Source organism: Microtus pennsylvanicus, chromosome 12 (assembly GCF_037038515.1).
Source record: "Microtus pennsylvanicus isolate mMicPen1 chromosome 12, mMicPen1.hap1, whole genome shotgun sequence".
In the NCBI taxonomy this organism is placed as follows: Eukaryota; Metazoa; Chordata; class Mammalia; order Rodentia; family Cricetidae; genus Microtus; species Microtus pennsylvanicus.
This window is the reverse complement of record NC_134590.1, coordinates 66,040,329-66,065,205: the sequence shown is the minus strand read 5'-3', so window position 1 is coordinate 66,065,205 and position 24,877 is coordinate 66,040,329. Positions and strand designations below refer to the sequence as shown.

General features: G+C 56.0%; 3 protein-coding genes across 6 annotated transcripts in view; 1 reads left to right on the top strand and 2 right to left on the bottom strand.

Annotated features, from left to right (window-relative positions):
• Window positions 1-12: 12 nt before the first annotated feature.
• LOC142833067 (uncharacterized) lies at window positions 13-15,412 on the bottom strand. Of its 2 annotated transcripts, none has more exons than XM_075944133.1 (4): window positions 14,892-15,412; window positions 13,684-14,082; window positions 9,900-10,205; window positions 13-1,114 (listed from the first exon to the last, which is right to left on the bottom strand). In XM_075944133.1, the coding sequence occupies exons 1-2, from the start codon at window positions 15,199-15,201 to the stop codon at window positions 14,048-14,050; spliced, it is 345 nt and encodes a 114-aa protein (XP_075800248.1). In that variant the 5' UTR covers window positions 15,202-15,412; the 3' UTR covers window positions 13-1,114; window positions 9,900-10,205; window positions 13,684-14,047. The 2 variants fall into 2 exon arrangements, with proteins under 2 accessions (XP_075800248.1, XP_075800247.1); XM_075944132.1 differs by having other exon boundaries at window positions 14,892-15,408.
• Window positions 14,717-24,399, top strand: Cabp7 (calcium binding protein 7). The gene is made up of 5 exons (XM_075944135.1): window positions 14,717-14,851; window positions 20,972-21,115; window positions 21,789-21,901; window positions 22,170-22,323; window positions 22,528-24,399. Exons 1-5 carry the CDS (start codon window positions 14,743-14,745, stop codon window positions 22,653-22,655), a joined length of 648 nt encoding a protein of 215 aa, XP_075800250.1. The 5' UTR covers window positions 14,717-14,742; the 3' UTR covers window positions 22,656-24,399.
• Zmat5 (zinc finger matrin-type 5) overlaps window positions 23,663-24,877 on the bottom strand; it is a 29,027-nt gene continuing 27,812 nt past the window's right edge. For all 3 annotated transcript variants that reach the window (XM_075944136.1, XM_075944138.1, XM_075944137.1), the window contains exon 6: window positions 23,663-24,004. In XM_075944136.1, the coding sequence (XP_075800251.1) occupies window positions 23,875-24,004 (130 nt within the window). In that variant the 3' untranslated portion in view covers window positions 23,663-23,874. The remainder of the gene's footprint in view (window positions 24,005-24,877) is intronic.

The following is a 24,877-nucleotide window of genomic DNA, read 5'->3' as shown; positions in this document are numbered from 1 at the left end:
TGTTACCCTTGGCATTTTTTTAAATTTTTATTTTTGGGGAGCATCTCATAGATCCTGGGCTGGCCTCAGACTTACAGTGAATGGGAGAACGACCTCGAACTCCTGATCTCTTGTCTCTGCCGACAGATTCATATCATCCATTAGCATTCGGTTTGCTTGCTTGCTGAGACAGGGTGTCCCTATGTATCCCCAGCTGGCCTGGAACTCAACATGTAGCCCAGGCTGCCTCAGACTCACAGTGGTTGTCCTGCTTTTCCCTCCCAGGTGTTCAGATTATGTGTGTGCACTACACACACTTAGACTCTGTGTTACAATATTTTAATTTGTTATTTATTATTATTATTATTAGTGTGTGTGTGTGTGTGTGTGTGTGTGACAGAGGGGGCTGCCCATGCCACAGTATACTTTGTGGAGTTGGTTCTGTCTTTCTGTGGGTTCCAGGGATCAAACTCAAGTCATCAAGCATCTGTGATCAGCATCTCTACCCTCTGAGTCACCTTGCTGGCCAGCCTCTGCACTAAGACAGGGTCTCGCTAGGTAACCCTGGCTGTCTTGGAACCCACTATATAGACCAGGCTGGCCTTGAACTCACAGAGATCTGCTTGCCTCTGCCTCCTGAGTGCTGGGATTACAGGCCTGCGCCACTGTGTCAAGCAGTCTTTTCTCCATCAAGCTTTAATCCTTGCGGCAGTCCCAGGAGACCTGGACACTGTATACAACAGCCCAATGGCGGCAACAGCACCCGCCTGGGTCCTCACCTGAGGCGTCACGGGAGGCCCCAGAGGGTCCCATGTGTTCTGCTTGTTTGTACAATGGGAAGGAATGGACTCAGGGCCCGTATGACTTCCCCAGTTGTTTTGAGCCCCATTGCCTCCCATGCCTGGGCTCATCCTGCACTTAGCCTCAGAGGAAAACCGCTCTATCCACACAGGCCAGGAGTCCTGTCCCTGAGTTACCCAGACGTGGTCAACAATCTTCTGGGGACTCAGCAGTGTAGGACAAGTCGAGGACGCCCTGTACTGTCCAGGGAGCATCAGATTCTGGGGGGACAGTCCCAGGCCTGCCCGGCTTCCAGCATCAGGAGCGCTGAAGAGGAGGGTGGTCTTGGTGCACCCTGGTAGGGAGAAAAGAACACAAGTTGTAAGCCCAAATGCTGTTCTCCCCTCCAGCGGCAGCATCCCCCAAAAGTCATGTTATCTCTTTGAGCTTGAGTTTGCCCAGCTGGAAACCAGAACCACCAATGTCTACCATGGCTGAGGAAATGAAGCAATGCCCACAAAGTGCGTGCTTGGTGCCTGGTGTCGAGCAATGCCCATAACTGCCAGAGAGCTTGTGACACCAAAGGGCTAATGTCCCCTAACACTCTTCTGTCAAGCCTGGGCTTGATGCACAGCTCAGACCCCCTATAACCTCCCCAGTGCCCAGGGCAAGCATGTGACCCAGGCCTGCTTCCTGGTGGAGCCCGCTTGCCTGGTGGAGTCTCTCATGGGTGTGTCTGATACGTACTGGCTGGGTGAGTCCTGGCCGGAAGGCTGAAGACCTCAGGCTGGAGGGCCAGTGTGCAGCACAGGGGAAACAGGGACTCCTTCCCGCAATCAAAAGGCTGAGGAGGGGACAGTGATGTCCCAGAAAATGGGCATGGGGACTGGGAGAGGCTGCAGTTTGATGTCCCCCAGGCCAGCTGCTCAGCCAGCTGAGCTGTGACCTCTGAGGGTCATCACTAACTGACCCTCCCCCAGTCTCATTGTCAGGAAGAGCACCCATCAAAGTCTCCTTCACCCTGGTGGCCCTGCCTGGATCCACTGGTCCTGCCACTAGAAGTCACCTCTTCCTCCTCTAGCCTGGGGCACAAGCTGGCCTGAGCACCTTCCATAAGCCAAACTGAGCTTTTCTCCATAAAACGCTCCCCACAGAGAAGTGAACCCCCAGCCCTCAGGAGCTCCCCTACCCCCACCCCCCACCCCTGGCCCAACAAGTGAGTTTTGGAGGTGGCATTCAAATGCTCATCGCTCTGACCCTAGCGCCCCTGTTTTGAACTTCTGTCACGGTCTAGGTCTCAGCTTCCCCTTTGTACTACAGAGCTGAAATCCCCTGAAGGACCTACCCTAAGAAGCCTGCTTTGAGGCCATAGATTGATCACCTCCTCAGAGAGTCCCGGTACAGCGTGATGGATGGGGATCCCACAAGGGGCCGGACAGGCACGCCCACACGCCTGCCACCTACTTCTCTCCCTCCCTCCAGGGGCTCGGCTCCATCTGGTCAGGCACACTGCCAGGCTGATGGATAGGCCGCCCACCAGGCCACCCTCACTGCCGCTGCCACCTGCACTCGTGAAGCTGTAAGGGGATCAGGAGGCCAGGTCTGGGGCGGCTCCTTCAATTGTCCAAGAAGCACAGACTTATCCAGGACTTACTGTGTGCTGGAACACAGTGCTAAACCCATAGAGTCGGACATTAGCCATCGCTAAGTGGCCAGGACACAGGGTAAACGCCTTCCTGAACCTGACAGGAAGCCAGGTAGATGAGCAGCTCTAGAAATGACAAACGCAAGACAGTGGTAGTGAGATGGAGCAGGGGTCAGGAGAGGAGGCACCAGACTGGGATCACAGTTGTTGTGCCGTGAGCTGGGTACCAGTCCCAGTCCAGTGATGAAGCAGGCTTGGAGACAGAGGACTCGCCCAAGGTCACACAGAGCAACATGCAGAGTTGGGCTGGACGTGAAAGCTCTTGTCCCCTCCGTTCCCTAAGTTCCAGCCTCACCCACCTCAGCCTGGGCAGACTTGGGTGTCAGGCCTGCCCCCAACAGGCCAGCACCTTCTCACGTGTAGAGGCAGCTGTCCCCTCCTCTTGTTACATCTGACAGGAGCCAGGCAAGAAATATCACATCATTAAAATGACAAATTCTTTCACTAACTGGACCAGAAGGCTTGCCGCCCAGCCTCACATCCCTTTAGCGCCCTCATCCCCCGCCTCAGGCTGCTCTCCTCCCGCAGATGTCAGTCCAGCAGGAGAGCCGTGCAAGGTGCAGCTCAGGACCACAGCCTTGTCCCTAAGGTGACCTTCGGTCCCCAGCCCTAACTCATGGAAGGATGTGGTATTTAAGATCTCATCAGTCCTGTCCATCAAGAGCCTGGGAGGGGTGGAGACTCCATTCCACACATGGGGAGACTGGGGACTGAGCGAGGTGTCCCCTCTCCAAAGGTGGTCTCAGGCAGGGGACTCAAGCAACACTACCCAACTCTAATGCCAAAGCCTTTCTGCAAGGCCTGTCTGCCTACCTTGGTGCCTGTGTGTATGCGTGTGCACTGAATGTCTGCCTAGGACCCAAGGAGGCCAGAAGAGGGTGTCAGGTCCTCTGGAGTTAGAGATGGCTGTGAGCCACTGTGTGGGTTCTGGGCATTGAACCTGGGTCCTCTAGAAAAGCAGCCAGTGCTCTTTAGCAAAGAGCTGTCTCCCCAGCCCTCGTGGGAGGGATGCTTTCTAGCCTGACCTCCACTTTGTGCAGAGGACAGAGCGGGGTTCACTTGCCTAGACTCCCACTCAGGATCCCAGCAACCTGAGCCAGACCTCTGCCCTCAGTTTCCCCATCTGACAGTGGGGGCTGGCCTTCTTCATCTTGCCTAGGGCTGTTTGTTGAGTGTGTATTCACACATATAAGTGTGCAACAAACATGCCCCATCCAGATGGGAATGGTGCATGCTCAATCGCACCGGTACACGTATCCACATGTCTGCACCTGGTCTGCCAACGCTTGGCTTCTTGGGATCCAGATGTAAGGTCATTCATGCGGACACCTCCACCACATATCCAGTGACTGCGTGTTTGTGTGCAATCCCAGCCAGCAAGTGGTGTCTGTACCACCTAGGTCTGCCCTGGTACACCTGTGTCACACGGCCACGGTCACTGGAGGACCCAGAGTGTCCAGAACCCTCGAGCAGATGGCAGGAGACACTGCCTGGCCCCGCAAGTAGCCTGGGTCCCCAGGATGACCCCCCTCTTCATCCCTCACCAGGCCCTGCCTGCAAGGACACAGCGTCCGCCTGATGTCCTGGTCTCCTTGGATGCAGACAGAGCACACAGAGGCGTCTGGCGCATCCCAACTCGGTCACAGCAGCAGCACTGGCCCCCAGCCCCCTTCCCTGTACCCAGCAATGCCCTGATTGTCCCTTATCCCTGCTGGGCATCAAAGGCAACTGGCACTTAGTACTCGGGGACTGCAGTGGGGAGAGGGCTCCTTTCAAATCCCACCGCACGGAGTCTCCTCAGTTCGGCCCTGACCTTGCCAAGTCCCCCTCCTAAGTGTCCAATTTGAAAGATGGGGAGGGAGCATTAGGGGATATCTGGGCCTGATTCTCCATAAGCCAAGGGAGGGGGTTCAGATTCAGAGGTGCAAAGAGGGATAAACAGAGTTTTAGAGAGCAGGACTTGGCGTATTGGATTGCAGTAGGCCTAAGTCTGGGGGCTGTCTCTCAGTGGCTCCTTGTTGGCCATCTTATAGAGGAGGAAGCTGAGGTCAAGAACCCCCCCGCGACTCTCGCTCCCTGCACTGCCCCACATTAAGGACTAGTACATGGGCATCATGCCCAAGACAGTCCCTGCCTCCCATCTTGCCCTGGGTCAGGGAGGTGACGTTCCCGGAATGGTTTTTCCAGAGCCAGGCGTCTGGCTCCTACTGCTCACAGCACCTGGCTCTGAGCCTGCTCCCCGGCCCTGCCCATTCATCTGCTGTCACTTCCTGGCAGGACAGTGGGTCGTACATCACCTGGCTGTGCTGAGGCAGTCAGTCCAGGCAGGTGGGCAGCGTGTTGCTGGGTTCAGCGCTACTTACCTATGATCGGTGGGTATTCAGGTGGTATGGTTCCTCCCTGCAATCTAGGGCCTATTGTCTGCCAAGGAGAGGCCATCTTGGGGCCCCAAGACCTAATCTGGATGTAGCTGTTTATGGGGGGAGGTAAAAGAGTCGAATTGGGGTAGTGGGAGGAGGGGTGGTGGCGCACGCCTTTAATCCCAGCAGTTGGGAGGCAGAGGCAGGTGGATCTCTGTGACTTCCAGGCCAGTCAGGTCTACAGAGTGAGTTCAGGACAGCCAGAGCTGTTATATAGAGAAACCTTGTCTTGGAAAACAAAACAAAACAAAAAGTCAGGTGGAGGCCACAGGGTGACTTGGCTGAAGGTGGCAGCTGCCCTATTTGGCAGTATGGGATTTTTCTCTCCCAATCCCTTCCTCCCGAGTAATCTGATAATACAGGAAGCTGGGGCACCATCTCCTGCCGTGGTGCTGTTGGGGATTGAGGAGTGGGAGCTGGGTCATCAAGGAGTGGACTCTAGGCAGGGGTATCCTTATCATCCCTGTCCCTTGTCAGACTCTGGTCCCTGTTCAGCCCCCAAGTCCCCACAATGCGACTTCACCTCCAGGGACACTTCTGTAAGCAACCTCAAGTCCTTCATTTTATTCAACAGTCATTACAGCAGTGAACAGAATCCAGACAAGGAAGGTACACACGTCTGCCATGGGGCACACTGATAAATGTGTTCTTACCAGATGAGGACAAGCGTCACTTGTCTGTCCTCTGCTTGGTTAGTTTAAAGCAAAGGTGGCCAGAGAAGGACCGTGTGAAAGGTGACTCTTCCAGAGGACCCAGGTCTGGTCCCCAGTACCCACAGCCACCTGTAACTCCAGCTCCATGAAATCTGACGCCCTCCCCTGGCCTCTGTAGGTGCCTGTACGCAGGTACACACGCCACAACATACACATTTTTTACATTTTTAAAAAATATTTATTTATTTTATTTATTTATTTATTATGTATTCAATATTCTGTCTGTGTGTATGCCTGCAGGCCAGAAGAGGGCACCAAGCCTCATTACAGATGGTTGTGAGCCACCATGTGGTTGCTGGGAATTGAACTCAGGACCTTTGGAAGAGCAGGCAATGCTCTTAGCCACTGAGCCATCTCTCCAGCCCCCCCCCATTTTTTTTCATTTTTAAAAATTTTATTTAACTTATTATTTTTGGGTTTTTTTTTTGTTTTTTGGTTTTTTTTCGAGACAGGGTTTCTCTGTAGCTTTGAAACCTGTCCTGGAACTCCCTTTGTAGACCAGGCTGGCCTCGAACTCCCAGAGATCCGCCTGCCTCTGCCTCCCGAGTGCTGGGATTAAAGGTGTGCGCCACCACCGCCCGGCCTATTTAACTTATTTTATGTGCACTGGTGTAAAGGTGTCAGATCTCCTGGAACTGGAGTAACAGACAGTTGTGAGCTGCCATGTGGGTGCTGGGAATTGAACCTGGGTTCTCTGGAAGAGCAGCCAATGCTCTCAACCACTGAGTCATTTCTTCAGCCCCTAAATACAAATATTTTTTTAAAAAATCTTTGAAGAAGGAGAAGGAAGGGAGGGAAGGAAGGAAGGAGAGACAAGCCTTGGACTTTTGAGTTAAGACCTGAAAGAATGAGCCAAAAGGCCAGGAAGTGTTGGCACACACCTTTAATCCCAGCACTTGGGAGGCAGAGGCAGACGGACCTCTGTGTGTTTGAGGCCAGCCTGGTCTACAGAGTGAGTTCCAGGACAGCCAAAGCTATAAGAAACCCTGTCTCGAAAAGCAAAAAACAAACAAACAAAATGCGCCATAAAGAATCCTAAGAGGAGAGCATTTCTGGCAGATGAGGGTGAAACCACAAAGGCCCTGGGCCAGGAGGGTAAACAGGGAGAGGTCAGGGGAGTCTGCGGGAATACAGTGAGAGCCTTGTGGGCGCTTCAACCTGGACAGCTGGGGCCCAATGGGTGAGACGGAGGACAGGGGCCGCCCTCTCTGGACTGTCTTCCAGACTCCCCTTTTTTCTCCTTTTTTCGTTAGTTAATCCAGCAAATATTTGTTGAGTGCCGTTTTAGATTTTTTTTTTTTTGAGTTTAAGCCTTCCCCGTTCCTAATTCTCACAGTGCATTTTACAATGTCGTACCCATGAGGCTGGGCCAGGAGCCAGGCCCCCACAATTGCTCACACTCACCCACATGGTTCACATGTGTGCCTGAAAACTGTTCCATATTGGTATCCAGGGCCAGTCAGCATGTATCACATGTGTGATGAGAAATTATTCATAGAGCACACATAAGGGTGTCTTCCATTGAGAATCGACTAAGAGAGTGGACACAAGAGCCCTTCCTATTCTCAAATCTTCCCCTGGGAGCTAAGGATGCGCTCTGTGGTAGATATAGCATTGCTCCGTGGTAGATAACATGTCCAATGTGTGCAAGGCTCCAGTCCTAGCTCCATAAAAAGTAACAATAAGCAATCAGACGAGGACCTTTTGTAGCTGGCCCGTGAGCTTGGTGAACATAAAGAAATGTCCCTCTGCCCCTGTAGAACTGGGCTATGAGATTGGAGTGGGGTCCCCTCAAGTAGCACAGAGAGGTGGCATGTAGGGCTATTGCCAGCCCCCCTACTCAGACACCTAGGACCACACCATGGAAGGCAAGCAGATCAGAGGCCCTGCGGTGACCCAGCTATGGCCTGGTAAGGGGTGCTGTCTGCTATGCCCTGCCCCCAACCCTGCATGCCCCCTCAATTCACCGTGGCCCCCTACAGCTTCTCTAATTACGCAGCCATAAAGCACAAATCTCTAACGATCCAATTAGTAACGCCATTGCTGCCCTGTCCAGGATTAATTACCAGTTAACTGCAGCTGTGTTACCATCACTTAGGCTCAACATGATGGGGTGCTGTAGGCCATGAGGGACTTGCCACCCCCAAGGCCTCCAGCTGACCCGGTCCCCTAACTCTGGGACTCCAGCGGATTATAAGGCAGTGTCACACAGATCTGGCAGTGGCGGGGGCTGAGGGGCTCCCCGAGCCCAGCTCCTCCAGAGGCAACGTCTCTGGTCACCTCTCACACACTCCCTGTGAACAAAGCATTTTCCTTCAGTGCCCTGGGTTGATACCAAGCTAATCTCAGTAGCCGAGCCACAGAATGAGGGACGGGGAATTCAACTCCATCCCGGCCTTGTGTCCGTTCAGACCTTTCCGACCTTTTTCTCTGCACACAGGCACGCGGGAGGGGAGAGCGCCACTCTGATGGGCATTCCCACTTCAGCGCTGTCCCTGTCCCAGGGAACACAGGTGCTCCTTTACGGCCCTCAGGGCTTTGTGTGGAAGCAGGAGAAATCCCTGCATACAAAGGCAGAGTCCAGGAACTGGCATGTGCTAGCCACTTCTGGGCAGAGAGCCCTGTCCCAAGAGGTATGCAAACAGGCTGCATCCAGGCATGTGGAGGCAGGTCTACCCAGGGTCCCTGACATCAAGGACAGCCATGGAATTGATTAGCCTGTCCTGGACCCCAGGATCAATTCCTTCATATCGTATACTTTCTGGGCTCCCCTTTTTCCCCAGGGGAGGCACCCAGATTCTTAGAGATACAATAACTTGCCCTATAGATGTCCCCAGAGGATAAGCCCAAACTCTACAGCTCCAGGGTACAGGCCTACACATCTCAGCTCCGGGATAAGCCTTAATGTCACATGCAGACCGGAAGAGGAGAGGACCGCAGGTCCTAGCCGTTCTCTGGCCAGAAGAGGTAACTTCCACTGACACGTCACTTGTGGCTGTGGCACCAGCGTGGCCTGACATGCACCCAGCAGGTACCTCAGACAGTTGGCTGCACTTATATGCAACAGACTGAGGCAGGAGTCTGGGAGGCCAGGGCTATCACCACCAACCTTGTGTCTCCTCTATACCAGATACAGTGATTGCTTAGGGAAGGAACCAGGAGCAAGGGCCAGGCTGGTGACACCAAGGCTTCCTTCCGTCCTTGCCAAGTCCTGATTCCCAGTCAGCTTCACAGTCTGTGGTTCTGCCAGTTTCCAGCCAGAGGCTCCCACTTTTCTAAGGGGAAGACTGAGGCCTGGGTTAACAGGGACAGGGTCCCTGCCTGCTGCTTTCTGCGCAAGACACCCCAAACTCTTCCTAGCCCATTTCTCCCTCTCTCCAGCCTTCTTTCTGTTCCCCTGGAGGCTCTCACCGAGTTTTTAACGTATGCCCAATGCAAGCAGTATTTCTTAGGATAAGGGGCCATATGTATGAATGTGTGTCTGGTGGGCTCAGTTTCTATGGTAACGATGGCCCTGAGGGTCCTGAGTGCCTCCCCATTTGTGATCACATCTCTTCTGTCATTCAGCTAGGTGAGGCCACTCCTAGACTCAGGGAATCATGGGAGCCAGAGAGTAGGCTCAGAAAGTCTAGAGCCAGGGCCAGTGGCATCAGCTACCTTCACCTTCATTACTAAGCACCTCTTTGTAGCAATCTGTGTGCTGGCAGCCTGGGCCCATTTCACAAGACAGAAAACTGAGGCCCAGACAGTTGCCACCGTCAGGGCACAAAGCCGGTAACAACCTGTAGTCAGGGTTCATCACCGTCACCCTGAATCCCACACCTCTGGGCTCTTTTCCGTCCTCAAGTTGCTTCTGGAGGAGAAACAGATTTAAGGACTGCCCTCTCCACGTCCCTCAGACGACTGGTCATGCTGTCATGTTTGATCCTGTCCCCTTCAGGAGCCAGGCTCCGAAGGTTCAGAGGGGTGTTCGGTACAGGACAGGGATCCGAGCAAAAGGAGCCCATGGGTTCCAGACTGCACCCTCTCCTGGCCGGCCTGAGTCTGCAAGCGCACACATTTCATTATTCATCAAGTGAGTGCCTGGACGATGAATATTTTATTCCCCTCCAGACACTGTCCCCACTGGGTTCTTGGAACAACGTTATTCTCCAGCCAAGGTGCAGAGGCCAGAGCCTCCTCTGTCCCTAGACACCCCCTCTCCCCAACCTCTGCCTCTCTACCCCATCGCTTCTTTCCAGTCAGGCCTTTTGGCTCTGGCAACACTGTGGCCAAGGGTGCAGACGTGACCTTGGTGCTTACCTTCCTCAAGTTTGGCTTCCTCTGGTCCCTGGTTCAGGCTGTCTTGGCAGGCTCTCCCGGGTCCTACACCACTTCCTTTCAGCTCAAGGCCTGCCAAAGCCGTACTGGGCGCTCTCCCTGGTGCTGAACGTGGGTGGCAAGAGGTAGCCGGTGTCAGAGAGCAGATCCAGCCAGGGCGTGCATGTTGAGAAGAGAGGCCTCCAGGGGCCCTGGTCTTGGACAGGGCAGGAACTCTGCCGCTCTTGGGAGGACAGAGTGAGTCTCTGGAGTTGGCGAACCGCTGCTGCTCTCTTCTTGCTGGGATGGCTGTTGAGGAAACAGTTTAAGCTTTCAGTGAATCACCCTTCCGCACTCTCCAGACCGTGTGTGTGTGTGTGTGTGTGTGTGTGTGTGTGTGTGTGTGTGTGTGTGTATGTATGTATGTTTTGAGACAGGTTTTCTCTGTGTAACAGTCCTAGCTGTCCTGGAATTCACTTTGTAGACCAGGTTGGCCTCAAACTCACTGAGATCCGCCTGCCTCTGTCTCCCAAGTGCTGGGTTTAAAGGCATGCACTACCACTGCCTGGCCCCCGAGTCCCTTTTGCCAAGGATAAGCCCTGAGATCCATGAGATCCCCTCGAGAAGGCCTGAGGCCCATGCATCTCCCAGTGGGCACCCTAGGAGCGCAGAGTGATGGCAATATCTCCTTCCCCAGATGGGGAGCGACAGACGTAATTCACACCCTGGGATCGCACCGTCTGCTCCCTTGATGTGCAGAGAGGACAGGGCAGCTGGGTGACTGTCAGGCATTCATTCTCTCTCACACTCATTTCACAGGGTTCCCGGTCCTCTGGCCAAGTCCAACCCACACGTGGGGAGTCGGAGGGATGAGGACTCAGAACCTGCCTTTCTCATGATTTCTTTATGCGCAATGGTGTTTTGCCTGCCCGTGTGTCTGCGTGAGTGTTACAATATAAAGCACGTTACAAGAACACTATACACTCCTAGAGGGAGAGCAGTTATAGAAAGAGCAAATTGACCTCTAAAAGAGGTTTAATAAACCCCAGCAATAGATTGTATAATGCTTTATTAACTTTGTATTTTCTAAATGCTAATGAGAAAGTAACAACAGCCACCTGAGCTACTCCTTACCTCTACTGGACCCTCAAACCAAAGGACCAAGTCTGTCTTTGCTGCCTTATATTCCTCTCTGCCCAGCCACCATTTCCTGTTTCCTCCTCCCTAGTGCTGGGATTAAAGGCATGTGCCACTGCTGCCTGGTCTCTATGGTTAACTAGCGGCTAGCTTCTCACTCTGATCTCCAGGCAAGCTTTATTTGTTAGAACAAGAACAAAATATCACCACAGGATCCCCTGGAACTGGAGTTACAGATGGGTGTGATCTGTCTGGTGGGTACTGGGAATTGAACCCGGCTCCCCTGGAAGAGCAGATAGTGCTCTCAACTGCTGAGCCATCTCTCCAGCCCCCAGAGCTGACTTCTAAAGCTAAGAGTGATCTTCACATCTTTAACCTCTTCACTCCACAACAGACTTCTCCTGACTTGATGAAATCAGAGCCTTATTGTTCTGCATTAGATGCATTCCCATCTAATAGATGGACAAACTGAGGCTCAGTAGGACCCTGCTAGTGAGCTCTGGCTTCTAGAGTTCTGACTGTTCCTCACATCACATTTCCTGACCCCATGCCCTGAGATTTTCAAAGTTCTACCTCCATATCTCTCTGTAAAAGCTTTGCCCCACCGACATCAGACAGCAGGACTTTGGTATCAGCCACACTCTGCAGCCCCGTGGCCCTTGCTCTGTGAGCCCAGCACAGCAGTGCCTTGCCTTCATGCTGGCGTTGAATGAAGGGGCTGGCACATGGGGGCCGTCCATTGAATATCACACACAGCACTGGAGGGTGGGGGAGGTTGACAGTGCTTCCCAGAGCAGCCAGGTTCCCAGAGTCTAGAAGAGCAGGGAGAGCCAGCACACGCCAGAGCTTGGCCTCGGGAGCCCCTGCCTCTGCCTTGGGCCTCATCTCCAACTCTGCCTCAGAAGACTCTATAGCTGGATTTGGTCTCTATAGCTCCCTCAGCAGGCATGTCCTTGCCTGTGAGAGCAAGGCATTGGGGAGGGGGACCAGGCGATTTGCATGCATAGCCCAGCTATGTCCTATGGCCCCAGCTAGCAGGCAAAGGGGAGCAGGTACAGGTACTATACAGAAAGGGCAGCCCTCTGGGTCAGCGGGTAGAATGTCCTAGGCTGTGGCTTTGCATCAGGGGAGAGTGGAGGGACCAGCGTGAGATACCAGGGGACTGAAATGTCCAAGATTGCCCAGGAGGGCATGGTTCACTGTGATGCTAAAGCCATCATCCCAGAGTGGCCTGCCACTCTGACCTGGAGGATGTGGACAGCTTGACCCCTTGGAAGCAGACCAAGGTCAGTGTCTGGGGGCCAGTTCCTGTATCCATGGACACCCGCACCTCAGCATAGACTCGCAAGGCCCGGCTAGATGGAGGATGCCCACTTGACTTGTTCTTCGTTCCTTTCTGCCTCTTCTTTTGAGATTTTCCCTGACCAGGCGGCAAGGCCAGCGGCTTCAGGGAACTGGAGGGAGCTGCCTTGTCCCGCTGTGGCGGCCTCCCAAGAAAGAACCAAGAGGTGTGCTTCCTGCCAGTCTGTCAGCAGCTCCCTTGGCAAACTGTCTGGGAAGGCTTAGCAAGTGAGGTGCTTACAGATCACCCCTTGATCAATACTTGACACCATGATTAGTAGTTTGTATTCCCATGGGGGGATTTTTGTGCTAACAGGAAACCCCAAGAGATCCCGGGAGGTCAGGAGCCATTCACTTAGATCACTTCATTTTCCTCCCTGCCTGAGCGGTATCATTTACCTCACATGTGGGGAAACTGAGGCCCTGGGAGGTTAAGGAACATGACTGACGTCCCATCGAAGGGAGGTGTTAGAACAAGAGCAGATGCAATGTCTCTGGGTCTGTGGCTGATTCTTCCTTTGCCACAGCTCTGCTCCGTCAGAAGTCCTAAGGGGTCATAAGGACCCAGCTGACTCGGTGGATGGTCAAGAAGAGCTTTGGGGGGCTTTTCTGGGAGTTCTTACAACTCCAACCCCAGGTCTGTACAGGCAGCAAGCTGCTCCAGAGGCCTGAGGCAGACATTCAGATGACAGCTGGGGTTTGCCTGGCTTCTCGACAGGTTTCATATGCCTGTGAAGATTCAGAGCATGTCCAAATGCTGCCTTGGCCCAGGGTGACTGGGGCTGGTGTCTCTCACCGAGCCCCCTCTCTCCCGGCCCAAGTCAGGGCTATGATTAATCATCAACAAAAGCAGAAACAAGCAGAAAAAATGTAATCAGCTTGGGAAGGGCATGGCCAGGCAGGGATGTGGCAATCAGCTTTCCCGCTGGGGCCTTCGGCTGATTGGACCCAAGGGGGCAGGGAGATAGTTCAGAAGGGGGTTCCAGCTGAGGCCCACCCAGGCCAGAAGGTCACCATATCCCATAACTGTACCTGTGCATACATATCTGTGCCCATCCATGTGCATGCCACTCCCAACTCAAGGGCCTTCACACTTGGCCACACCTGCCTCCTGGCTTATGCCCTTCCCTGCCAGCTCACAGTCCCGGCACACGTAGGTGGTCATGCACACTCATCGGCATGTGGATTTGAAAATGCATGTACACAGTGTCCTGGACGAAGAATAAGATAAACACATGCACATGCTGCCCCTCAGACACTTGTTCCCACCCCCGTAGCACACATGCTCAAGATCTGAGGAAGGTCTAACCTGCAGCCATGTGACCAGCAGGCCCTGGGTCATCTGTCTCCTCCTCTCTGCCCCTGGGGACATGAGACAGACCTTGGCTCCTGCCCTGCAAGCTGAGTGGCAGGGGCCCCCGAGGAGGATCCAGGACTGGAGGATCCAGGACTAGAGCCCCGTGTGGGATCCAGTCAACTGCTGGTGTCAGTCACAGGCCGGTAGTCTCCTGCAGAGCAGATCTGTGCTTGGTCCTGCTTGGTGACCTTGGCCAACGTCCTTTTTAAAGCCTCAGTTTCCCCACCTTGGAGGCTCTCCTGGCACCAACACGAGGATCACTGGTTTTGAGGATCCCCGCGCCTGGGGAAACCTCACCTTTCTGGGTCTCTAGCCGTTAGTTCTCCTCTCTCCGCGCTTGCTGGGGGAGGTCTAGAGGGGCAGGTGGGACGGTGGGTACAAGGAACAGCTCCACCCCCAGTCCACACCACCGTGGTCCCGCTGGCTGAGAACGTGGGGTGCGGGAGACAACAATCCGAAGCAGACTGGGGGAAAGCAGAATCGGGGCGAACCGGAGAGAAGGCGCCCGGGCAGGCTCGGGGCGGCCGCTCAGGGGCCGGCAGCGGGAAGGGGCGGGGGCGGGAGGGGCGGGCGGGGGAGGCGGGAGCGCGGCGAGCGCCGCACAGAGCGAGCAAGCGAGCGAGCTAGAGTGCAGGCGGCGGCGGCGGGAGCCGGAGCGGCGGGCCGGGTGGCCGCACCAGCGAGCGGGCGGCGAGCAGCGCAGAGCGCGCGGGGCAGCGCGGAGGGAGCGCAGCGTGCGGCGGTCGGAGCCAGAGCCGAGAGGCCGGAGCGGCGCCGCCCCCGCTGTCCCCGCGAGGCCCCGGCAGGGAGCCCGACGAGGGAGCTGGAGGAATGGCCCGGCGGCCCGGGGCGCGGGGGCGCTAGGTCCCGGGCGGGTGCCCCGTACCTCGCCGCCGCCACCGCGCGCCGCACCGCGCGCCCGGCCCGCTCCGGCCGCCCCCGGGGCCACCGGCGGCCCATGAGCCCCGGCCTCAAAGTTTGCGGCGGGCGGGCGGGCGCGGAGCCTCCAAGATGCCGTTCCACCCGGTGACGGCGGCGTTGATGTACCGGGGCATCTACACCGTGCCCAACCTGCTGTCGGAGCAGCGCCCGGTGGATATTCCTGAGGACGAGCTGGAGGGTGAGTGCCCCGCCGGGACCCCCGCCACTAGCCCTCCTACCTGTGCGCCCAGGTGCCGCGCTGGCTGGCCGGGGGGGGGGAGGCGCCGGGGACCCTGCTGCACGACTCGGATGAACGACTGCGCGGGAGGCGGGACGGCCCGGCTTCCCCGTGCTCCGCGGTAGGGGTTGCCGCGGCGCGGGGACAGCGCGGCCCCTGCCCGCGTGGCCCCCGGCGCTGCGGAAACTTGCGGGGCCCCGCAGCGGGATCGTTGGGCCGCATGGCCCGCGGTGACGGTGCGGCAAGGCGGCGGGGGCTGAAGCTGGGGGTCCGAGCTGTGCCCCCCGCGCCCGCCGCCTGAGCGCCCGCATCCTGATCCCTTCTACGGCGCCCGCCCGTGGCTCTGCGCTCCTATTGACATTCCGCTCGTGTCGCGTTCAGAATCCAATCCGCTCCGGCAGCGGGAGAAGGGGAGAGGGCGACTGCCCCGCTCTTGCCGGGTGCCGGGGCTGCCCTCATCCCCTTCTGCGGCCCTGCGAGGGACCCCCCACCCGTGCGCTGCCAAAGCGGCCGGGAGGCGGTGGCGACAACAAGTGGCCGGATTGGGAGGCTCAGTCGCGATAGCAAAGCCTGGAAGGGAAAGGCAGAGGCCGGAACCCAATCCTCCCCCGACCCTAGTCCTTGTGCCTTTCGGGAATAGGGACCGCAGGCTGTTGGCTATTGAAGATCTGCGCAGCAGGCAGCGGCTGGGGTTCCCGGACTGAGTGTCCTGGGGCGCAGTGAGACCCCCTGGGGCCTTCCTAGCTCCTTCTCTGCTGAGATTGGGGGCGGGGGTATGCTCAAGATTCCCCTCCCCCAGGCCTCTTGAGGACCCATATGGAGTGGAGTCGGGGACTCTGAACTGAAGGGAGTCTGGTCCCTTAGGATGTTTGTCGGCTGCTGGGGGAGGGGCTGATATTACCCAGAGAATGGGCCAGTCTCCTATCGCTGGAGTCGAGGGGTCTCAGCTCTGGGTCTCATCTGAGCCCACAGGAATGCATTGGAGGGACCAACACAGAAAGGACAATAGTAGGAGCTCAAGGGGGAGCCTTTCATAAAGTCTTTTCTTCGTCCAGGCCTGGCCTGGGGCAAATTTTGGGCGAGTAGACTGTGGCGAGAAAGAGAAAGCTACTCCCATGCTCACTGCACCACAGGCACCAGACACCGCTTCCCAAAGCCAGCCCGCACTCAGGTACAGAGGGGCCTCTCGGCCTCAACACGGGCGGGACAGATGGAAGGATGCTGTCCCTGACCTGACCTTAGCATTCACCCTGTGAAACCCAGGTCCTGTCCTGTCTGGACCAAAGCAGAGCCTCCTTCAGGTCGAGGGAAAGAGGGGAGGTGATAGGGTCTGGGAGGGGCACACGGCACAGGCCAGTTTTCCTTTACTTTATCGCCTCTTATTCTGGGCCACGCAGAAGCCTTCCTCCTCATGCCTGGGACAGAGGCAACATGTCTTCCCAAACCCCAGGCAGGTTTGGCTTCATTCCCTCCTTTGCTTCCAGCATCCCAACCATGACCCTGGCTCCACAGTTCCAGGTCTCACTGTGTCCCTCCACTCCTGATCCCCTGGTACTAGAGTGCACACTCGGGGACAAGGAGAAGCTGAGAGAGACTGGCATGCAGGGGTGGGTAGGGCAACGGTGGGCAGTGCAAGGGCAAGGAGGCCCAAGATCCATCTGAGCCATCCCGCGGACATGCTGGCAGAAGCCCAGCCGCGTTAGTCACCGTCCTACCAAACACACACCCTGCTTCCCTTTGGTCCCCTTCAGGGCTAGCGGAGGGACCCTGATGCAGGGGGCACCTGAAGGACAGGGTCATCCCTGTGGTTGGCAGGTGGAGGGCACAGAGCCAGCAGACGCCTGTGGGAATGCACATGAAGGCAGGAAGTTGTCCCTGGTTCTTGGCTGCGAAGGCCCTGTCCAGGTCCTGGGCTCCTTGCAGCAGGCTTGCATGCCAGGACTGAGTGCGGAGTGGCTGTCCTTCCTCTAGATGCTACCTCTGCCCTCTCAGCCTCTCCAGGACACGCAAGCATTCCTGTCCCAGGGCAGTTGGGGTGAGACCCAGGCCCATTGCTGGAAGGAGTTTGTGAGGAAGCCACATGGACCAGAGAGGGTAGTAGTGGCCTGGGATGAAATACTGCAGACACCTCGTGCCTGCCTGCTGCAGAAATCCAAGGGGGGGGTCAGTTTGTGTGGGCGGGGGACCAGGAGCAGGAAGGGAGGAGGGGGATGTGGGGGTGAAATGAGAACAGCCAGGCAGCACTGGGTTCGAGTCTCCACACTCTTGGCTCGTGGGGTGAACTTGGACGATCGTTTGCCTATGAGTCCTGGTTTCAGCATCTATAAAAGCGGGTTGGCGTTGTCATTTCCAGGAGGGATGGCGTGGGAGTACTCAGCACAGGGCCTGGCGGTGGGGGCTGAGGACCCAAATGTAACGGCAGAAGAGACTGAGGAAGAGCACCCTATGAGCCTGGAGAGTGTAGGGTGGCAACAAGGGGCGTGGGGATTGGCCAAGAAGGCGAGTTAGGGGCCGGACTGGGGACCCTTGGCCCTGGGGAAGCTGTTCATAGCTAATTGGCAGTTGGAGGAAGGGGCTAGCAGAGTTAACTTGGAGGTCCACCCCAGCCCCTGTGAGAGAGGCAAGTGTACTTCTCCTGAATACCCCACCATGGTTGGAACAACCCCCCCACCCCCACCCCGCCTTCTGAATGTATCCAAGCAGGGACCTCCAGGAACACCGAGACAGACTGGTTCACTATTCAAGGGTAGGGATGGAAATGGCTGGCCAGGAAGAGGAGAGAGGCAAACAGCCACACAGCTAGGTTCCGGGGTGCACACTTGACTGTGGAGCCTGTGTTGAGGGTGGCCAACTGGGGGCACTAGGGTAGGTGCACCTCCACCCTCCTCTCCCCCCCCCCACTTTCTGCCTTTGCTTCCTTAAGCCAAGCTCAGCAGCCACCTCTGCACAGGCCAAAAAAGCAGGGCGGATGAAGAGTTGGGGCGCAGGGCCAATGCTGCGGACAATGGCAGCCACCACAGATGACTACTGCCCCTTCAGGGTCCCCTGTCTATCCAGACAAACTCCCTGGAAGAACACTGCTTCCTTTTGGGTCTGCTAGAGACTCGGCTCCTGTACAGCCACAGGTTGGGGAGGGTCTGGGAATGTCAGACTAAAAACTGCGAGTAGGGGACATCAGCCTGGAAACCTAGAGGCCCTGCCAGCCCATTCCCGGGCCAGACATCCCTATGCCAAGATGGAGTACAATGAGTTTTGTCTGGCCTCACAGGGCAGGGAAGGAACAAGGCTTTCGGGGAATGCACCTAGCAATATGTCTATGACATACAGTGACAGGCACCCTGAAACCCACCCCCTTAAGGAACCCTTAGCAGAGGCCAGACCCCAGCCATGGGACAAGAATCTCATCCTAGACTCAGAGGGAAATAAGTGCCTTGCCCCCGTCTTGGCTGCTGAGCAGGAGGAGCTAGAATTCAAACCCAGGCCTTGGGTTTTGGTCCCAGCCAGCACGCAGGCCAGCCTCGCATCCCAGGTTCACCCAGGCCTCCTTTCCCTTCCCACACTGCCATCTGGGATGGTCTGACTGACAATGGCCACCTCAAAGTCAGGCTTGGCCAGACACTTGCATCTACGATTGTTCTTGTTCCAGCATTGATTACAGAGAGCTGCACTGTATAGGTTAATGGTAACGATGAGCCAGAGCTGGGATTCACCCCGGATCTGTGACGGCAGACCCCAGGGTCTGTGACAGCAGCTGCTTCTCTGACTCCCTGGGCCTCTGTCGGCAGATGGAGGTGAACCGGGCTGGGTCGGCGCTCTGAAACATTAGTGTGAGCTAGGTGAGCTGGGAGGGTGGGGGTTGGGAGAGGCACAGATGGAGAGCCGCTGGCTATGAGTTTACCCAGTAGCCTTGGGAGGTCAGCCCTGCCTGGGCCATGATGTCTTTGGTACCCACGCGGCTGTCTCAGAGCCCGTCCCCTGAGCATATATCCCGAGAGTCACTTGCTCATTATTGTCCCTCCTGTCTGGAGCATTTTCCTCGTGGGCCTCAGAAAAGGGCATCAGGGCAGCCCTGCAACTGGGGAGTCACCTTGAACCCTACTCAGACATCAGCTCGCAGCAGAGGGTGGCTTTCGCAGCAGCCCCACCGTATCTAGGACTTTCCCATCCTTCCTTGAGCTTCCTAATTGACTTCATTTTCCAAGGGGTACAATTTCTGACTATGCCGCTCCCCAAACCAATCCGTGGCTGCTTCCCTCACCTCCAGCTTTATCGCTGTCCTCTGTGGGTGGCCCACAGACCTTGTACGAGGTGCGCAAACCTCTGCTTGAGCCTTCCTCTGAGGGCTCTAGGAGACTGGCCCAACGTCGTCCATTCCGTTCTTTCATTATCCAGCAGGTCTCTGCTCCAGTGACAGGTCCTGCTCCAGGGAACGGGGACACTGTTGCAGAACAATCCATTTTAGGGGAAGAGAAGATGTGTGGAGGGGTGGGCAACTAGAGCAAAGGCCAGGCCAGCTCAGGGCAGAGCGGCAGAGTCATGCCAGCCGGGACTCCGGGCTACACCTGAGTTAGATACGAGAACAGAATAATGCTGCAGACAAAGCAGCAGCAGGTTCAGAGCGGTCTTGGTGTCCCCAGGCTTGAGGGTCCCCCTGGGGACTGTGCCCATGACACCAGTCCAGAAAGGTGACAACATGGTTAGAAATGAGATGGGGCGGGGGAGGAAGAACGGAAGCGCTCCGCGGCAGCCATGACTGCTGCCAGGCCTTCTCTGGTCACAAGGGGCACATTGCCTCCCTCAGGGCCCAGGAAAATGTTGGTGGTACTTGGCCTAGAGCTGCCAGGGTCCAGAGTTTTCAGTACCACCTGGATCTGGCTCCAATCTGCCAGCTCAGCTCAGCTGCTTTCCTGGCCCTAAAGCTCCTAGTACAGAAACCAGTTCCAGAGACTTGCCTGAGGTGTGTGTGTCGGGGGTGTGTGTGGGGGGGTGGGTATTGTTTACCTCAGCCTACTTGTGGGACTGTGACTTCCAGTTCTCCTACATGAGTCCACATGGAAGAGGTGAGGACTGAGACCTGGGTGTGGGCCATGACTTCTGCTCTGTGGCAGGGCCACACTGCTGGCCCGCACTCTCTGAACGTGTAAGTAGCAACACAGTGTAGGAGCCTTGAATTTTCAGAGTTAGGCTGGCCTCCCGGTCTCAGCAGAGCAGCATGGAGCATCTCATGTCTTTATTCTCTTACACACACACGACTTGACTGCCTACTGAGTCAGGGGAACAACTTAGGCAAAGGGGCCAGGAGGCTGCCAAACGAACAAGAGCCCACAGGGAACTGGATCTAAGGACTGAAGTCTGTTCCTCTAGGGCAATGTTCTTTAGGACCCTGCCAAGTGTGATCATCAAGGCAGAAGCAGACAGACAGGTGGGGCAAAGGTGAAAGGTTAGGGCCCTTCAAGTCCTCCCCCTCCCCGCTTCTGCCTGAGTACTGCTCACACATTGCACCCACTTGCTGTAGGTAAGACTAAGGCTGGTCTGGGCACATGTGTTGAGTTGCCTGGTCCCCAGGTCCTAGTCAAGTGGACTGTTCCTCCCAGAATCCCTCAGGTCCTCAGGCCTCAGTCTTTCCTACTATGCCATGCAGAGTATGAAGCTCAGAGATCATGCCTGGGCCTGGTGGGGATCAGCTATTGTATCTATTTTCGTCTAAACCAGGAGGCCTGTGAATTTTAGCCATCACTTAGTAGCTTGAATCAGGTGGCCATCCCACCGTGAGCTAATACTGCCTGACGGCAAGAGTCTGAACTGGGAGAGGAAGCCCAACAGGAAGATGAGGCAAGAATCTGGCGTTCTCCCTGTGCCCACCAGGAAGGCTGTCAGACCCACGGGTGGCCACTGTCTCAGGCCGGGTACACCTTTGTCTCCTCTGCCTTGCCTGCCCAGAGACTCCAGATCACAGCCCAAGAGTGACCTGGACACCCTATGACAGAGTTCTAGGTTCTGAGTGGGGCTCAGATCCAAGGAATCTGGGAAAGGGGACACTGGGTCAGGCCGAGGTTTCAGCCTTCTTCTGTTCCTCCACAGAGATCCGAGAGGCCTTCAAGGTGTTTGACCGCGATGGCAATGGCTTCATCTCTAAGCAGGAGCTGGGGACAGCCATGCGCTCCTTGGGTTACATGCCCAACGAGGTGGAGCTGGAGGTTATCATCCAGCGGCTGGACATGGATGGTGAGATGCCCTGCCTCGATCTCCTTCCTACCATCACTTAGGCCCCAGCGCCTGAACCATGGAGGCTGAGGCGCTTGCACTTCTCAGCCTAGAAAGTGAGGGGACAGGAGGTGTGACAGCCACACACAGGATCTAAGACTGCCCCTTCCACTCTGGTCTGAGAAGGATTTTAAGGTTGGAAAAGGGGGGTAAAATAACTCTCAGCTTCCATCACCCAAATAAATGGTAGCTGTATTTGCCACCTGCTATTTTTATTAAAGAAAAACTCCTAAGAATGATTGGCAATGCCAAGTCCCCTCTGCTTCATCCCACCTGTTGCCTCCTCGCCCCTTCCTCTCCCTCCAGAGCAGGCACTGGTCTGGGCAGCCGGCTTCATGCTGAGCCTTACTCCCATCTGAATGGCAGAGTGAGGATCGCTGTGCTGGGGAGCCATGGAGAGTTCACACATCTGGGGACCATCTGCTGCTCTCCTCCCCCAGCCCCCAGAGAGCCCCATCACCAGCTCAGAGCCTGGCATGTTAGGCATCCCTGAAACTAACTGGAGGCTCAGGGAAGGGGTTGAGGTCCCATGGAAGGCCTGAGGCAGGCCAAGATTCCATTTCATGCCTTTTGAACTCTGGGGTGCCAACATGCTCTCAGCCTGACCCATTCATTAGTCCTGTGCCCACTCTAGGTGATGGCCAAGTGGACTTCGAGGAGTTTGTAACACTCCTGGGACCCAAGCTTTCCACCTCGGGGATCCCGGAGAAGTTCCACGGTACTGACTTTGACACTGTCTTCTGGAAGGTATGCCCTGGCTGCCGGGACTCTGCTGTGTGACTGTGGAGGTGTTGAGGGGCCTGTGTGTGGTCAGATCCACACTGTAACGAGAGGAACGGCCACTGTCCACTGGATGTCCTGTTTCCTGGAGGCCTGGGCTCCTTGAGGCAATGGACCAGGTGGTCCTAGTCTTACAGGATCTGGAGGCTTGTCTTTGGACTTGTGTTCCCTACAGGGCGCTGGGTGGGGAATGTGGCAGGATAGTGGTCAGAGCTTGTCCCTTTTGCCACCCAAGTGTGACATGCAGAAGCTGACAGTGGACGAGCTGAAGCGACTCCTCTATGACACCTTCTGCGAGCACCTGTCCATGAAGGACATCGAGAACATCATCATGACCGAGGAGGAGAGCCACCTGGGCACCACCGAGGAGTGTCCTGTGGACGTGGAGAGTGAGTGGCCTGCCTTGGGACCTCGTGGGTGGGTTCCGATGCTTGAGCAGGGGACACACCAGGGGTTTGCATGGGGCCTCCTTGTCCCCAGCCTTGTGTCCTTGTTTGCCCCAAGTCAAGTCCACGTGCCGAAGTGCAGACCTGACTCCATCCCTTTGCTGTCCCCTTCTGTCTTCCCCCGGTGTTCCTGGTGGGCGGCTGCAGCCTGTTCCAACCAGCAGATCCGCCAGACGTGTGTGCGCAAGAGCCTGATCTGCGCCTTCGCCATCGCCTTCATCATCAGTGTCATGCTCATTGCAGCCAACCAGGTGCTGCGCAGTGGCATGAAGTAGGCACTAACGGGTGCCCGCCTGGCACACTCCACACCCACTGCTGCCTGCAGCCTTTCCCCTCAGCTTACTCTTTGGGCCACCACCCACAGGCACTTTGAGCCTGGACACTGACCACCCCAATCCTAGCCCTATACTCTGCCTGTGCCCTATACTACCTGGCCTGTATGTAGCGTTAACTTCCCACCACCCAGGAGCTCCTGGGAAAGGAGGGGCTTTACAGGAGTCCCTAGGATCCAGTTCGTGCTGTCATCTTTTAGGCAGGCGAGAAACTCATGTCCAGAGCTGTGGGTGGGGTGGAGGTGGGCACAAGGCTGGGGCTCCTGGGTCCCTTCCTCCGATCCTCCTTAGACTCAATGCCAGTCCTCCCATCCACCTTCTGGGGCCTGTGTCTGTCCATTTCAGAGGTGAGGAGCCTGAGGTTGTGGGTGGGGGCTAAGATCTGGCTTCAGATTCTTCTTCTACATGGCTTTTCAGGAAAGGCAAATGCTCACGCAAGACGGGGCATCAGAGGTAGCTCTGAGGCCCACGAATTGCCAAGCCTTCCACCAAAGTTGTCTCCCAGCACAGAACCTAGAAACCCAACTGAGGAGAGCAGAGCTCCTGTAGCCCACATGACTTCCCCATTGGCCAGGGTGCAACCCGAAGGACCTGACTCCCCTGAAGATCTGGCCTGCCCTTCTGGGGTCCCACTTCTCTATACTCCCAAGGCCGGAGATCCGGCTCTCATACGCGCTCCACGTGTGCCATCCCATTTCCTGGCACTGGTGCAGCCTGGGCAGACGCAGGGCCGAGACAGTTGGCAGAGTCCTTGGGCTTCTTTCCCTAGCCTGGGGCCACAGCCACACTGGCATGCTCTGTGCCCAGCCTGGCTGAGCCCCTACTGATCCCTAAGCAAGAAGGGCTGTATGCAGAGGACACCCTGGAGGGGATTTTGTCTCATTCCAGCCTGCCTGTCCCCTGACGGAGGCAGGAGGACAGAGTCAACAACATGAGTGCCAGCAAGACCATGGAGGGCAGACTTTCTTTATCAACATTCGGACGCTTCTCACCATCTTCTCAAGATATGCCCTGAGGGATGGTGGGTGGATGAGGAGGCCAAGCTCACAGTCTCAGAGGCTCTAGGGGGAGCAGTGGGAAGGCAGCCCCGCTTCACAGGTTGAGCAAATGTCTTTACTGTGACTGGTGACCAGGAGAAGTCAGGCGGGGAGGGGGGAAGGGCTCAGCCCCACTGGACTCTGGACTGTAGGGACCACCCTCCAGGAGGGGGTGCCCGCAGGGAGGGGGGCAGCTCCTGCATTGGTGGCCAGCCCACAGGGTACTGGAAGACAGCGGTTCTGATGGGTTCCGCCCTAGAGAGAAGAAAGACAGAGTCAGAATGGAGCCTTGCTCTCCCACCGGCTGTGGGAACGGTGACCTCCTACATGGCCCTTCTGGAAGCAGACACTCAGAGCCAGCGACCTCTTCTCAGAACTGAGTCCAAGACGGGGCTCCAGGCAGAGACTAAATGACAGAAATGGTTTTGGGCAACATGGAAGTACTCTTAGTGTCCACCTGTGGGGGCCAGTTAAACATATATGCACGCCAACAGCAGAGAATGCTATGCAGCCTGTGTAAAAATCAAGGCCTATATGCACTGATGAGGAAAGATATACTATGTAAGGAAAAAAAGCTTATAAAATAATGTATATAGCATGATACTATTTTTGTTTAAAAATATATAACATATATAAATGCATAAAAACAACCCTGGAGTCACAGAAAATGTTAATAGTGGTTCTGAGTGGTGTAGTTATGGATGGGGGCGGTTTGTTTTAACCTTTTTATACTTCTCAAAACTTTTACCAGCACATAAGCCTTTGAAACTAGAAAAAAAAAAAATCAATTTTTTTTTTAAAAAAAGCCTTACCACTTATGCCACTCACTCTCCTTACTATTCACCTCCCTAAAGTCAGAGCCCATCTGAGTGATCCTTAGGGAGGATCCCTGGGTGCAACCTGTAGTATCCAGGCCCAGAGCAGCATGCAGGCAGCCTGCCCCTGTCCCCTACCCAGACCCCACAGACCTAGGCCCACCTGCCTGATGTCTCAGGCTGGGGACGAGTGGTAGGGATGGCGTCTATGCCCCAGGTCTGGCACTAGGAGGTCATCCAGTGACACAGTCATGAGAGGACACACGGTCTAGAGAAATCCCGGAATTCAGGTAAGGCAGTGAGCGGTCAGCCA

Excerpts from the sequence above, each read along its gene's own strand:
- LOC142833067 (XM_075944132.1), bottom strand. Across the intron at positions 1,115-9,899 it reads GGAAGCCAAACTTGAGGAAG|GGTGCACCAAGACCACCCTC; the intron begins GTAAGCACCAAG and ends TCTCCCTACCAG.
- Cabp7 (XM_075944135.1), top strand. The coding sequence starts at position 14,743 with ATGCCGTTCCACCCGGTGACGGCGGCGTTGATGTACCGGGGCATCTAC. Across the intron at positions 14,852-20,971 it reads TCCTGAGGACGAGCTGGAGG|AGATCCGAGAGGCCTTCAAG; the intron begins GTGAGTGCCCCG and ends GTTCCTCCACAG. Across the intron at positions 21,902-22,169 it reads TTGACACTGTCTTCTGGAAG|TGTGACATGCAGAAGCTGAC; the intron begins GTATGCCCTGGC and ends TTGCCACCCAAG.